This window comes from Helianthus annuus, chromosome 9, assembly GCF_002127325.2.
Source record: "Helianthus annuus cultivar XRQ/B chromosome 9, HanXRQr2.0-SUNRISE, whole genome shotgun sequence".
NCBI lineage: Eukaryota > Viridiplantae > Streptophyta > Magnoliopsida > Asterales > Asteraceae > Helianthus > Helianthus annuus.
The window spans coordinates 141868171-141883794 of NC_035441.2; the positions used below are offsets into that span (position 1 = coordinate 141868171).

Below are 15624 nucleotides of genomic sequence, written 5' to 3' on the forward strand. Positions count from 1 at the left end.
TTCTCTTGTCTCTGCCGCTTTTCTGTTCTTCTCTTATCCACGTTTTTTTAAACAATCTCGTCAACATCGCTATATTAAATCATTAATTTTATTTTTTTTTTGTCTTTCACTATCATATCTGCAATATAAAGTCTTACAACATAAAAATATAAATATATTCCAAAATATGCCCTCTGATTAAATTTACTAGATTGGAATTAACCGAAAAGTGAACATATTTACTTAATATCATACATCATGTGCTGCATTTAGACACCAGGTTTATCTAGGTTGGGGAAGAGCAGGCTGTGAAAGAAGAGATGACGGTTCTGACGTTGGAGTAGGTAAAGGTAAAGTAACAATCGGTCTGTCAATGGAGAACCGATTAGATCCCCCAAAGCTATCCATTGATCTCAGGTATTCAGATGCATTATTTTCAATAATTAAAGCGTCTTCTAGTTCACGAACAATGTCTATCATAGATGGCCTATAAGCTGAAAACGGCTCGATACATGCTAATGCTACTTCCACAACTCTCCACATAGCTTCCGTATGATACCCTCCTTTTATACTCGGATCCACCAGTTCCTCTATTCGTGAATTTCTTATATAAGGTTTTGCCTACATAATGAATGGAAGTTATAATCTTGAGTAAGTTTTGCGACTTTTGTCCAAAGGTTTGTTTTTCCGCATCTGGATCCAAAAGGTTTGAAATCTTGTCATTTTCATCCGGCTGACTAACTCTATCCATTTTTCTCTGTTAAGTAAGGGGTATTTCCGTCTTTTTTGTTAACTTAAAGGGTAATTTGAGTCTTTTTCAGGGGGTATTCGCTCTTTTTACATAAAGTGAAAAAGACCGAATTGCCCTTTAAGTTAACAAAAAAGACGAAAGACCCTTGACTTAACAGAGAAAAATGGAGTTAACGAGCCGGATGAAAATGGCAAGATTTTAAACCTTTTGGATCCAGATGTGGAAAAACAAACCTTTGGACGAAAGTTGCAAAACTGGCCAAACCTCAGGGACAAAAATGGCATTTTTCTCCATAATATTTTACATAGTTATTATTGATTTTGGATTAGAATTGAAGCATACCCATTCAACCAAGCTCCACTCATTTCGCGGTCTGTGTATATTAAGAGGCTCCCGACCAGTGATGATTTCAAGTAGCACAACTCCGTAGCTAAAGACATCACTCTTGGCAGACAATTGTTGGGTTGAATAATACCTGCAGATCGAAAAGCTTTAGTTTGTTACTGTCTAAAATTGATGATTCGTTTTTGGGAATTGAAAAGGTCATACAGATACTTACTCTGGATCCAAATAACCAGCTGTTCCCCTTACTTCTAGGGAGGCGTTACTATCACCTTCTTGAGGTGCGTATTTTGAAAAACCGAAATCTGCCACCTTGGGACACATGCTATTGTCTAGGAGTATGTTACTTGATTTCACATCCCTGTGTATGACAGAACGTCCCGAGAATGTATGAAGATAGCTTAAACCTGGAGCATGAAACTGTGCATTAGCAATAATTATTTATATTTTTTTTTTTGTTGAAGTTACTATCTAACTTGGTTATGTTTAATGGCACCCTAATATTGCTGTTTGCTTTGATTTATTTTAAAGCTGTATTCTATACTATGTTAGATGCTTTAGTGCAGTGGTAGATTAGTACAATAATATTCTGCCTACGCATAAATTTTAATTAGTACATTCAGACATAATATAAGGTTGACAATAACATACCTCGAGCAGATCCTAAAGCTATTGAAAGTCTGGTCGGCCAGTCTAGAGCTCTTCGCTTAGATGCTTCACCTTTTTTAAGACACAATGAAACCATTAAGAACAATACTCCTTTTGTCTCACTTTTACGTCCATACACAGAAGGAATCTATTTTAAGATAGGTGCAATTCATATGTTTTTAAGTTGATAGGCTGTCATTTTTACCCTTGCATCTAAAACACTATAATATAATGCATATGAGCTGAAAAAAAAATCACATTTGTAAAAGACGTACCATAAAGCCGATCTTGTAGGGACCCATTAGACATAAACGGATAAACAAGAATTTGTTGATCATTTTCACAGCAAAAACCAAGAAGTGGCACCAAGTTTTCATGCCGAATAGCTGATAAAAGTGTCAACTGTAGACAATGCTGTCAATATCTATATCTATATTTATATCATATTTCCAAAAAAAGTATAAATTATTTCACCTCATTGTTAAATTCACGGGTTCCCTGTGTTGAAGTTGCTGACCGGACTTTTACAGCTACTTCTTGACCATCTGGTAGGGTCCCACGGTAAACAGATCCGAACCCTCCTTCACCTATTAATGTTTTATAATGTTGTATCGCGCTTTCTATTTGGTCAAGCGTAAAACTTTCTATGGATATCTCCTTTAAACTAATATCATCCTTACTGCTAGGTATTGCATAAATCGCATCTGCATTTTAAGTTCGTTACACAGAAATACGCTTAATATTTCGAAAGAAATATAAATTCTCTTACGCCCCCCTTGCGGTATGCGCATATAATGTATATATGTGTGGGCAATCGGGGGGCAAAAGTGAAAGTGCACTAATTTTAACGTTATTTTACTAATTTCGTGAAAATAACGTTAAAAGTTGAGGACGGTTAATCATGCATCATGTGGTGGCGTTGATAGCTGAAAGACAAAAGGGTACATGCACTAATCGGTCTGAGTGTTATGTGCCTTATGTCCAAGGCTTGATGCAAAACTACTATCGAGCCGGAGCCCGGGGGTCTCACTGGAAGCAACCTCTCTATTTCTACGGGGTAGAGGTAAGGCTGTCTACATTTTACCCTCCTCAGACCCTACCTTTGCTTTGCTATTGGTGGGATTTACTGAGTATGATGATGATGAAATATAAATTCTCGAAATAAAAAATTAACTATACTCACTCTTGGTCATTGCATTTCTTTTTCCTTCTGATCTTTTGTTGACCATTCTCCGTTTCTTGTAAACGCAAATTACGCAAGCGAGTATTCCCACAACTAAAATGGCAGCACCTGCGATTGCTGCTTTAAAAACACCGTGTGCTAGATGTGATGATTTCTCTCCTCTGCACATTCCGTTGCTAAAAAACAGAACAATTATATGTTTTGTATAACATTTATACGTATTTATAAACTTAATATCCTTACTCTGTAGCAAGCCTGGATGAATTTTGACTTGTAGGAAGCTCTTTGCTGAAATCCTCATTGCAGCCATAGTATCTATACGTAATTACATAAATACCAACACTTGTATTAGTTGTTTTTTTTTTCTTTTAATATTTCATTTAACGTTATAGTTTGCATGGAACTGAATAGAGAACTCACAGCTGTGTCAAGTGTGGAAGGGAGGTGAGTGAGCCTTGGATCCTTCCCATGAAATTATTGTTTCGTAGGTCCCTACGATATTGTTATTAATAATTATTTGCTTCTGTTAAACCACTGATTTATAATCGATTAATATTTAACTGCTAAATATAGATTTTGAAAGGAAGAAGGATACATTGAAGTGAGAACCGCAGAAGATGGGAATACTGGAATGCTGTTGGTGAACTGGTTATTGCTAACGTTCCTGTAGTTGACAATCAAGAGGTAAGCAATTAATGTGTTTTGAATTTTGGGTTTTTAATTATTTTGACTGAAAGAAATTAGCATATCTTACAGTTCCGTAAGATGAGTCAGCATAGTGATGCCCTGTGCAAGTGGTCCTTTAAATTTTCCGTCGGATAAATCCCTGCAAAATATATATTTTTATTTTTTTATCCATACTATTATGGTATCTAGGAGTGAGCAAACCTTAATCGTTAACTGAACCGTCACGGAACAGAAGTAACCGATAACGGAGATTAAGTGACGGTTATGGTTAAGGTTATTTGATTAACCGATTAATCGGTTATGGTTATGATTAAGGGTTTCTCATAGGTCATAACCGAACGTTAACCGAACTGAACCACAAAAAATTAAGACATACTTTTAAAATATATCTACATGTAGAATATACATGTTCAAGGAATCAAACTCTTTATATACATAAGAAAAACATGTACAAAAGATTTTTTATACAATATAATTAGTTTTAAAAGGTTTATAAAATAATCATCATATAAATATAAATAATTAGTTTTAAAAGGTTTAAAAAATAAGCATTATATAAAACTTGACTTATTTTATGCATGTTTATTTATATCTTTAATTTATTCGTAAATACAATTGTAACTAAGACAATACCAGCTTAATATGTTAGCAATAAACATTAAGCATGATCGCTATAAATATTTATTATTTGGTTTTAAAATTACGAGTCAAAAGTAACATAGGAATGATGGATAATTATACATTTATTACCAAATGAGAGTGTTGATGAAACCAAATAATACGACGATGCCTAGGTGATTTAGTCATGTTTCATTGTGTATAAGTTCTAACGTTTGTTTTAAAGTGCATGATTCTGCTACTGTGTTTTTTTTTTCTTTTGAAGTAGCTTTCTCGTTGTCACCTATTCTCTTTCTATGTTCGTTTAGTCCAAATTTTAGTTTAAACCTAGCTTGGTTATTTAACCGAAATTAACGGAAACCAAACCAACTGAACTTCATAACCAATTAACCGAAACCGAAGTTCGGTTACGGTTATGGTTAAGGAAATCCCATAACCGAAGATAGCGGTTATGCTTATGGTTACGGTTACGGTTAAAGGTAAAAATCGAACCGAACCGCAGTTTGCACACCCCTAGGTATCTTATAATCTTAAAAACTTACAGCTTAGTTATGACCGTATTTCCATTCGACTTGTTGCACGTCACCCCATGCCAACTATGTGGGAGACACGGGTCACCTGTCCAACTTTCTAATACTTCATTATCTTGGTTCTCCACCAACAGCTCTTTTTTTATGATCAAAATCACATCCACTGCAGGAAATTACCAAAACTGATTAATGAACTAGTTCTCATGTTAAGGGTATATACTATATAAAGCAGGCATGAGTAAAATATATTTGTATTACCATCTTTTTGATCGGTAGCTTGAAGTAATGGGCGGACTTGCAAAATTTCATAAGCATTGCAAATCGGACCCCACCGAGATCCATTAGCTTTTGTTATAGTCAAATTAAGAAATTGGTTTGCTGTGAAGTTTATAGAAGCAGCCTTGTAGTTTGAACCACCAGATATTATATCAATATTCATCCTTTGTTTATCGTTGATATAAACGTCAAACACTCGTTGCCCAGTTTGCACAGATTCGTTGAGTTCCAGGAAATAAAGATTAAGAATATAATCACTGTACCCTGACTGAAAATCATGCCGAAATTCTAAACGATCTGAATGTGTTCGAGCTGTTTGTAGCACCGTAACCGGAGGCAATGTGTTTGTGCTATTTGGGCTAATGATTTTTCTGTTTTCTAGTGATGTGGAATTGCCATTTTGGTTCAAACCCGAATCAGGTTTCCAGATTCGATCGTATGGATCTTGTGGGTACCTGAAATTGCATATTTAACATTACAAGGGCATGTAGGTAATTTTAACGTTTTTTCGCGCGTGAAGTTATAGAAACATACCTGATTTCTCCATTTGTATTCCCAACATCAACTCTATGCACAAGTTTGAGGATTGTTGAGGAATCTCCATAATCCAAATCCAATGGTCTTAATTCGATCTTGGAAACATAAGGATTTCCTTGTTTTGGTAATAAACAAAAGTTGATATAGTCATTAGTAGCTCTTACAATCCCTTCAATTTCGGTTTCATCTGTTGAGTTAACCCGGCCTATTGGTGTAATACCAATTGAAACATCAAAAACTGTCCCTGTAGGTGATGTATTAATAATATCTTTATAAGGGAATGTGCCCCTAATCAGATAATTCTGACCCTTTTTTGTTGGTAATTCATAACACCATTTTGTACCGTACTTTGAGTTGAAGAATCGAGCATATTCATACGTTGTACCATTTTGTAGTGGTCTTACTATGTTTTGACATTGTCTGTTGTCCGAGAACCATTTATCATCTGGGACCCATGTTATATTGTTGTTTGGATCGGTGAATATGTAATCAGCACAACATTGTATACTTACAAAATCTGCATAATAAATTTTATAGTTTAGTGTTAAATAGAGTCGTTTTGGTGTGCCCGTTGATGTTCGAATAGGCTAGAAGAGTTGTGTGTTGAATAGGCTAGGAAGTGTCTAGTGATTAAGACTCAATCGTTTGGGAATGTAAACGATTATGGGGTTAAATGATTGGACTCAATCATTAGAATGAGTTCCTAGTGATTGAGCCAATCGCCTATATAAAGGCGTAAACCCCAGTTGTTTCATAGAGTCATAACCTTTGGTTCAGAGCGATTTAGCGTGTGTGTTAGAGAGGAGATCACATAGATCACACATGTGATCTCCGTGCTTCTGTATTAATTAAATCTGTGTCGGTTCGTTAATGTTTATCTACTGAATTAGTTTATCTATCTCAAACATACTTTATGTATCAAATTCAATCCAGATTATCGATCCTAGCGGTGGTATACATGATCAAATAATATCTTTCAACCTTTGATCAAGATTATTAGTTTTCTAATCTACTTTTGTTTGACCAAATCTCCTTATCTGCCAAGATCAAGTCTTTGCACTAGTTCTGATGTATAATATTATCATATGATTCTCTAATATGATATGACATTGATATTAACGGAATTTTGTGATAATTAAGCATACCTTCTTGTGAACGGGTTGGTTGGATAGCTATGAAGATGCAAAGAACAATACAACATGCAACCAATCTTGAATTCTTGCAATACAGTCCTTCCATATCCTCTTATTATCAATTTAGGTCCCCCCATCTGGTGATCAAATTCATAACTCCAGAATTAATATTTTCACCTCAGAATTCTATCCATTATTTGCCTCTCAGAATTCTCACTAGCTGTTGACTGATTGAGGTTCAGATCAAAAGCCGAAAAGGAAAAAAAGTGTGATTTTCTCAACTTCAAGTTTGTGAGAAACTCTGTTGACAAAGGATGAATCTTTGAGGACAAATTAGCATAAAACAATAGGGTTCTTGAAGGCAGAAGGTATTGATAGAATAGGGTTTTGACTTTCTGATTTGAAGGATTGCAGATGCCTTAAACAGAAGATGAGAGGGAAATGCATGATTAAGAATAATTTAACATAAATTTCTCAATCAATTTGCTTAATTTTTTCCAGGTTATTTTCATATTTTTTAATTAGGATTAGTTAGTTTTAGTGATGAAGGTGGGCATTGTTTATGTTAAACTAATGTTTAATGATTAAATTAACTAGCGTAAGGTTAAGGCGGATTAATCCTTCGTCTTGGTGGATCTTCCGTCTCTCCCCTTGTCTGCTACCTTGGAGTCCAACATCATTACATCTTTGTTTATTAGGAAAAAACGCTCATCGATTGTGACCTTCAACCACCAATCATCTCTCTCCAACTAGACCCCCATAACCACCAGTTGCTATTAAGGATTCTTGCATATGTGGGACCTACTTGTATAGTTGTATGTAAGCAATACAAGATGAAAACGGACCCTGTGACGAGTTCAAATGTTTGATGGGTCGATTTTGCTCAAGACAAGAAAATCGAGTAGCTGTAAGATAGTGAAGTCCCAGTTAAGTTAGTACCGTCTCTTTGATATTTCATTAACATTTATTTACCACGGGTCACAACAGCATAAAAAAGAAAATACAAGTGATTTGTGAGTTTGATAAAAATGATGATGGTTGACCACCATATGGTTCAAAGTTTAAACCCTACTTAATTCTCAATATAAGAAAGAAAAAATATCCAACAGTTGTATAAATTTGGTGGTTTTGAGTTTGATATCCAAAATATATGCTTTGAATGTCAACTGAAGCATATATTATTGTGATACCTGATAACAAAATTAAATTTTGGTGAGGTAGGGTTTTGTATGGATGATTAAAATCTTATTTATAACAACTTAGGAGAACATAAGTTTGTTTCTCACTTTTATTCTGTTGCCTATTGAGAATATGCTACCGAAGGTGAATATAAATTATTTGGGTTGTAACAGTAAGATGCTTCTAGAGTTGCATCCAATCATAACAAGCCAAGTAAAATGAATAATTAAATATATAAAAGGGAAGGGTTTAAACAAGAATCAAGAACTCTTGGAACTAAATTACTTTTGATAATTAATAATTGATATATATATATAAAAGCTTAAATGATTTTTTATTCTCACTAAATAATTAGATATTTAGGTGGCCTGTGGGTGTATGTTAGTTGAAACAAATTCAAAAGTTACCATTAAAGAGTGCGGCTTGTTTATGGAATTAAATGAAATTGAATCTGAAGAATTTCGTTCCAAGTGTGGTTGGTTTGTAGAATCTGTTAAGAGTTGGGATTTAAATGACTAAACTCCATTCTTTGGTTGATAAATGAATTGGAATTTGAATTAGAACCAGTTCACTCAAATTCCTTCTGTGTAAACAAATTTTAGCTTCTAACTTTGGTTGGGTGATAAAGACTCTTGCCTTTTAGAGAGAAGACCGGTTGTATATGTATTATTTTGTTCATAATAAAAATGACACATGGGCAACGTGACGGCGCCAACTAACAGGAGTAGTAGTAGTGCTAGGGCACAAGGACAACGTTGATGGTGAAGGGAATATGCTTGAGTTGAGGAGACGTGAGGCTCGTCGCTGATACACAGTTGAGAGATAGAAGGGTTCGGTGGGTTGAGAGGAACCGTAAGAAGTTATACAAGTATAAAAACCGTAAAAACTAATATGGGCAACACTTTTCAAGGGTTAGGATATAATAGGAAGTTTTTTGGCTAGAAAGGCTATGAAATAATCTTGATCATCAATTGATTTAATCAAGGGCTAAGATTAAATAAGTGAAATTCAAGAGAAAAAAAAGAGGCGCGTGGGTTTGTGTAAGGACATTCTAGTCAATCCAGAACAATAGTTTCTCTCTCCTCCAATTCCCCTATTTTTTAAAGGTTAATAACTTTTTTATACGACATTATTTTTTTTTATTAAAATTGCACCAAAAAATGAGCCTTTTTTTATCTTTACAACAAGTATACTATTGCTATATTTTCGAAATTTTTTTTTTCGAAAACTCAGTTGCGTAAAACGCAATTGACAAAAAACGTAAAAAAATGATTTTTTTTTCTAAAATGCAATGCACTAAAAACACAAAAAAATGTCTTATTTCTAAAATGCAATGGCCAGAATACACAAAAAAGTTGTCTTATTTCTAAAACGCAATGGCCTAAAAACACAAAAGAAAGTATTCTTTCTAAAACGCAATGGACTGAAAACACATAAAAATGTGTTTTACCTAAAACGCAATGGACTAAAAACACTTCAAAAATGTCTTATTTCTAAAACGCAATGGCTAGAAAACACATAAAAATGTGTTATTTCTAAAACGCAATGCCTTAAAAACACAAAAGAAAGTGTTATTTCTAAAACGCAATGGACTGAAAACACATAAAAATGTGTTTTACCTAAAACGCAATGGACTAAAAACACTTCAAAATGTGTTTTTCTAAAATGCAATGGACCAAAAAACACATAAAAATGTCTTTTTTCTAAAACGCAATGGCCTAAAATCACATAAAATTGTGTTTTACCTAAAACGCAATGGACTAAATAAAAACACTTGAAAATGTGTTTTTCTAAAACGCAATGGACCAAAAACCGCATAAAAATGTTTTTTTTAACGCAATGGTCCAAAAACACAAAAGAAAGTGTTCTTTATAAAACGCAATGGACTAAAAAGACTTCAAAATGTGTTTTTCTAAAACGCATTAGACCAAAAAACACATAAAAATGTGTTTTCCTAAAACGCAATAGATAAAAACACAAAAAAAATGTTTTTTTTTTCTAAAACGCAATGGACTAAAAACACAAAAAATATGTTTTTCCTAAAACGCAATGGAACAAAAACACAATAAAATATGTTTTTCCTAAAACGCAATGGACCAAAAACACAATAAAATGAGTTTTATCATCTATCTACTATAATAAAAAGAAACCAAGTTTTGGACACGTGTCATTCATAGAAGTTATCCTAAAATTTATTTTTATCTTATATTAACTAGATAAATAAATAATAAATTAATATTATCCTCAAATCTAAATTGTTAATTTAATATATTTTTAAAACAAATACCTCTCTTTCCTGCTTATCTTATATTAAATATATAAATAATAAATTAATATTAAATGTTATCCTAATTTATTAAAAATATAACTTTTTTTATTAATTGTTATACAAAATTATATTCATTCAACTCGTGTAAAACGCAGGGTTTTTAAAAATATAACTTTTTTTATTATTTACTATATAAAGTTACATTTATATAACACGTGTAATACACGAAGTTTTTAAAGATAAAATTTTTATCATTTGCTATGTAAAATTAGATTTATTTAACACGTGTAATACACGGGGTTTTTAAGGATACAATTTTTTTATTATTTGGTAGATTTTTCAACCCGACTATACACGGGTTTTTTAAAGATACGACGTTTTTAGTATTTAATATGCAAAATTACATTTAACTAATATGTGTAATACACATGGTTTTTAAAGATATAACTCTTTTTTAGATCTATTCAACACTTGTAACATACGGGGTTTTTAAGGATGTAATATTTTATTATTTGCTAGATTTATTCAACCCGATTATACACAGGTCTTTTAAAGATACGACGTTTTTAGTATTTAGTATACAAAATTACATTTATTTAATTTGTGTAATACACATGGTTTTTAAAGATATAACTATTTTTTATCATTTGATATATAAAATTACATTTATTTAACCCGTACAATATACGGTGTTCATAAAGATATAAATTTTTATTATTTAATATTTAAAATTACATTTACTCAACCCGTGTAATACACGGGGTTCTAACCTAGTTGTGTTATAAAACAGAATGATTTAGTGTGTTTTATAAAACACAATAAAAAAAGTGATGAACTAGATGTGTTACTGCGTTTTAGAAATATACATTAGATGTTGTAAAATGCATATAACAGTGTCATGTGTGGCGGCTAGGTGGTTTTTTACCTATGGAAAACAATATAGAATATAAAAAAATGACATTTTCCATAATCAAAAGAGCTGCGTTTTAGAAATTCCCACAAACCAACCATCTTTTCAATGATTGAAACTTTGCTTTAAGAATAACTTATGAAAAACGAATAATATAAATAGCAGTAGGTGTTGTTGTAACTTGTGCATAAAACAAACGATATAATTGAAGTATTGCGTTTTACTAAAATTACCAAAAATCAACCCACTTGTTATGAAAAAGAATAATATAACGTGGTGTTTTCACCTATGCATAAAACAATAATATAATTGAAACCATTGCATTTTATAAATTACCAAAAATCAACCAAATTTTCAGTAAAACACAATGCGTATTAGTTCTTCTAGATAAAAATGATACTGGATAACCATGGATGTAAGTTGTGCTGTTGACTGAAATGGACCAGGAACTTCTTCCTCAAATCTACCCAGGATGTTAACTTGCCCACTGGTAAGTTGTCAAACCATAATCGTGATGCGCCTGTCAAAGTTTGGACAAATAAATGACACCACATGGGTAATGTCCATCCTCCGACTAGTCCTGCGCTGGTGAACACGCGTAGATGGTCGTCTGGATCTGACATTCCGTTGAACTTCCCAACATTTAACGGTAATTTCGCCCTCTCAAGGGGAGCTAGAGCAATCTCGCTAACAAACTTTGAGTTTTCCGCTGCTTCTGTTGGTCGGTAAATTAGATTGTAATCATACTCTGCGTCTGGGTTGTAAACCGCACGGGTTTTTGGTTTGTAATTTGCATGATCTCGTTGTAGTCGACTAAAAACGCTTGTGTTGTCACCTTCCTGATACGTTTTGTCATATTCATCGGTTTGGGTGTCCCGCCTCTGGTAAGAACGCGGGCCCAACCGAGAATGGACTGACTGACGTCTATGGGAATATTGTTCATCACTGTAATCTCTTCGTATGGACTCGGAGTGAGTAGATTCGTACTTGGTAGGAGATCTGGAGTAAACTTCTGTATCGTCCACGGACATTCGTGATGGTGCATCGTAGTGCGAAGTACGTGGTGCAGCCGGTGCTCGTACCTGAGGTGTGGATCTTCGTGATTGATTTGCAGGTGGAGCAGCCTGTGCACAGAGCTGTGCATATACTGCGTTCAATGAACCCTGAGATCTTACATACCATGAAATCGGGGTTTCACCAGGAGGTAAGATCGAACTTATCGGGATCTCGGGTTGTGCTCCCGGTGTAACAGGATCATTCGGATGATTAACATTGTGCTGGACATCGTTATCATCGGATGCTTCTTCCACAATCCCCTCGACACGAAGATCATGAGCAAAATTCGCCGGTCGAGTGCCTGATGGACGGTTTGACGGAGTCTCTGCCATGGAAAACATAGAATGAAAAGAAATGAATCGAAACGAGAAGATGAGATTGAAAATTGAAAAATCGGTGGACGCCAATGTAGAAACAACAGATCGAATGACCGGAATCAATCGAACCAGGGGTTTAGTTTTGCATAAAAGGGTTAGTCCTCTCGCTCGATTCGGGGTTTAGCTGAACTCCTTCTCTGGTGATCTCTGCAAAACAGAAAGCCGTTAGACTCGCCACGGGGAGAATGGGGGTTCTCTCCGTGACCACCCTCCGGCGTGAGAATAAGTACAGATCTCGATGAAGAAGAAGAAGTAGTGAAAGGGAAGTGAGAGTAACTTAAGACATCATACCTGACTTGACATATTTATAGCTGGATTTGGGCGGGAAAATCTGTTGACGGAGATAGTAACGGAAAGCATTTTTCGTGAGCGATTATCCCCTTTTCCGTTGATCACTAACGTCACGTCCATGCACACGGATAGTGAGTGTGATCAACGGCTGGGGAGATGCCACGTGGAAAGTGGGTTTGTATGGATCCTTCTCCAAGTTAGTGCCATCATTGTGACTTAGATGAGCGTCCAGGATGATGTCACATCACCATTCGGTTGTAACTGAATGGTTGTGCACGATGAAGTCTTCAAGAAGGTTTACAGCTGTAACCCTTTATGCCCTTGTGACGTGTTAATTCTGTTACAACAGAAAGGAACATTTTTGCTTAAGTCTTGGTTTTAGGTGCGCGAAGATGTTTTAGGCTCTCGTCTTCAAGTCTAACTATACACTTGCGCGAGCCCGCGCAGGGGTGTTAGTTGAATGTTGGTTTTGTCTTTTCTCTGGCGCATGGTTATCGAGGATTGTTTTCTTCTATGCCTTTGTTTAGAACCGGTGCGCAACCGCGCAGGGTTCTGTTAAAGACGTTTATGTAATGAGGTTATGGTATGGTCCCATGCGCCTGCGCAAGGTTTTTGGGACCATACCCCTTCAAAGTTCTTCTAGATAATAATGATACTGGATAACCATGGATGTTAGTTGATTATAAAAGCAAGCAACACTTTACCGAAGAATCATGAGAAGACTCTTGACTAGAGAAATTGCCACCATTTCTATCCTTTCCCTCAAAACTCAATCTGCAGAACTCAATAAAATTGCCTTATTTTTCTTCCATCGTGGGACCATCTTAACAGGAGACTGTGGCGGCGCTGAATTTGAGGTCGCATGATGGTGGCGGAGCGAAACGGTGGTGGAGTGGTGTTGGTGGTGTGGAGGTGGGATGAACCATACAGATCTGGGTTTTTTTAGATCTAGGGAAGGAAAGGTTGAAGAAGAATGGAGAAAATTAGATAAAATTAACTAAAATACCCTTCCCATTTATTTTTAAATTTTGCCACATGTCATGATCTTATTGCTTTCTATCCTTCCTAACGAAACTAAACTTCCCATTTGATCCTCTCCCCACTTTTCAAATGCTTTCTATCCTTCCTAACGAAAATAATTTTTGTTACGGTTTATACTTATCTTACAAACCCGTGTATTACACACGTAAAATAATTTTTTTTTTTGTAAATCATACTTCTATATAATCCTGATCACATAGTTAAAAAATGTAATAATAGTATAATCTAATTATTGCGTGTTTTCGATTAGTATTAATATAAGGATGGTTTAGTAAAAAAGATCTAATTATTGTATTTTTTATTTTACGATAATATTTAATAAAATACATTGTATTTATCTATAAAATTAATTAAATAGTGCATCCTAATATGGTTATTAACACATTTAAATTAATTTATTATTATATTAGTAGGGATAAGGATTAAAAAATATTTTTAAATAAAATATAAGTCTAAATTATAAAGTTGAAGGAGAGAGTGACTCCTGACAATAATTGGAATCTTATATTAAAAGTAAATAAGATTTGATGTTTATTAAAAGTTAAACTAGAATTACGACCCGCTGAAATGCGGCGGGGATTCTTTAGTTATAACCAAGTCGATTTAGGAAGCGCACATTATGTTGAACCTGTCAAACGGGAAAAAATAGACGATGTAAAAACGTTCACCCACACACGCACGTTGCGCCGTGTTAACTCGCAAAATTTAGAACGAAACGTAAAAACGTTAAACCAAGGACGCACGTTGCGATGTGTTAAGTCACAAAATTCAGAACGAAACATAAAGCTGAAAATGAAAACTATAAAGGACCAAAGTTGAAAGTAAAAAAAGTTGTGAGGATAGATTGCAAAAGATAAAAGGTTTTCTGTTAAAAGTAAAAAAAAAAAAAAACAAATAGTTTTGGGTTAAAAGTAATTTATGAAATACTTTTGGGTGAAAAGTAAAAAAAATCAATTTTTTTTTTTAAAAACCCCCAAAGCCAAGGTTACAACAACCATATGCATAACCATTTTTTCTTTGAAAAACCCTCAAAGCCAAGATTACAACACATAAGTAAAAAAATCAAAGTGGTTAAATCGCAAAAGATGGAAACTTTTGAATTAAAAGTGAAAAATCAAATTAATCAAATGGGTTAAATTGTATAAGATGGAAACTTTTGAATTAGAAGTGAAAATCAAATTAATCAAAGAGGTTAAATTACCAATGATTAAAACTTTAAATTTAAATTGTCAAAGATTAAAACTAAAAAGGAAACAAAGATTAAAACTTTAAACTTAAATTGTCAAAGATTAAAACTTTAGGGTTAAAAAGGAAAATTCTATTTTTTTTTTTTTTGAAAAACTCCCAAAGCTAAAGGTATAACAACCTTAAGCACAATTAAGTTGCTTATTTATAGATTAATAATAATAATAATTAGTGTGACATGTGGCATTAAGTGGACTTTTTTATTAGTAGATTTGTTATTTTATCATCCATGTATTACATGGGTTTTAGAATAAAAATAAAAGGTTTTAAAATAATCATGGAGTTGATCGAGTTCTTTGGGGATTATAGACCCATGTATTACATGTGTTTTAGGATAAAAATGAAAGGTTTTAAGATAATCATGGAGTTGATCGAGTTCTTTGGGGAAATAAATGTGTTTTCCATTTATATAAACGTGAATGAGCTTTTTAAAACAAATATGTTATTGTTGAGGTTGGTTGTGTTTGAAGGACACAATGATTATAAATTTTAAACTGTTTTTTATATTTTATATTATTTCTTTTATCACACATCATAAATATAAATTTTGATAAAAATACATATATCCCGAA

The 15624-nt window shown here is 33.8% G+C and overlaps 2 protein-coding genes across 3 annotated transcripts in view; one reads left to right on the top strand and one right to left on the bottom strand.

Annotated features, from left to right (window-relative positions):
- LOC110879004 (glycine-rich domain-containing protein 1) overlaps positions 1 to 15624 on the top strand; it is a 38014-nt gene that overhangs the window by 1545 nt on the left and 20845 nt on the right. The window contains exons 2-3 of one of the 2 annotated variants that reach the window (XM_035977655.1): positions 3296 to 3387; positions 3477 to 3587. The gene's annotated coding sequence lies outside the window, so the exon portion shown is untranslated. The remainder of the gene's footprint in view (positions 1 to 3295; positions 3388 to 3476; positions 3588 to 15624) is intronic. The other variant, XM_035977654.1, reaches the window with a different exon arrangement.
- Positions 142 to 7090, bottom strand: LOC110879002 (nodulation receptor kinase). Its single transcript, XM_022127406.2, has 15 exons — positions 6697 to 7090; positions 5549 to 6068; positions 4997 to 5469; positions 4751 to 4901; positions 3658 to 3729; positions 3499 to 3567; positions 3324 to 3395; positions 3147 to 3218; positions 2904 to 3079; positions 2195 to 2424; positions 1996 to 2122; positions 1724 to 1792; positions 1290 to 1479; positions 1073 to 1205; positions 142 to 600 (listed from the first exon to the last, which is right to left on the bottom strand). Exons 1-15 carry the CDS (start codon positions 6788 to 6790, stop codon positions 262 to 264), a joined length of 2787 nt encoding a protein of 928 aa, XP_021983098.1. The 5' UTR covers positions 6791 to 7090; the 3' UTR covers positions 142 to 261.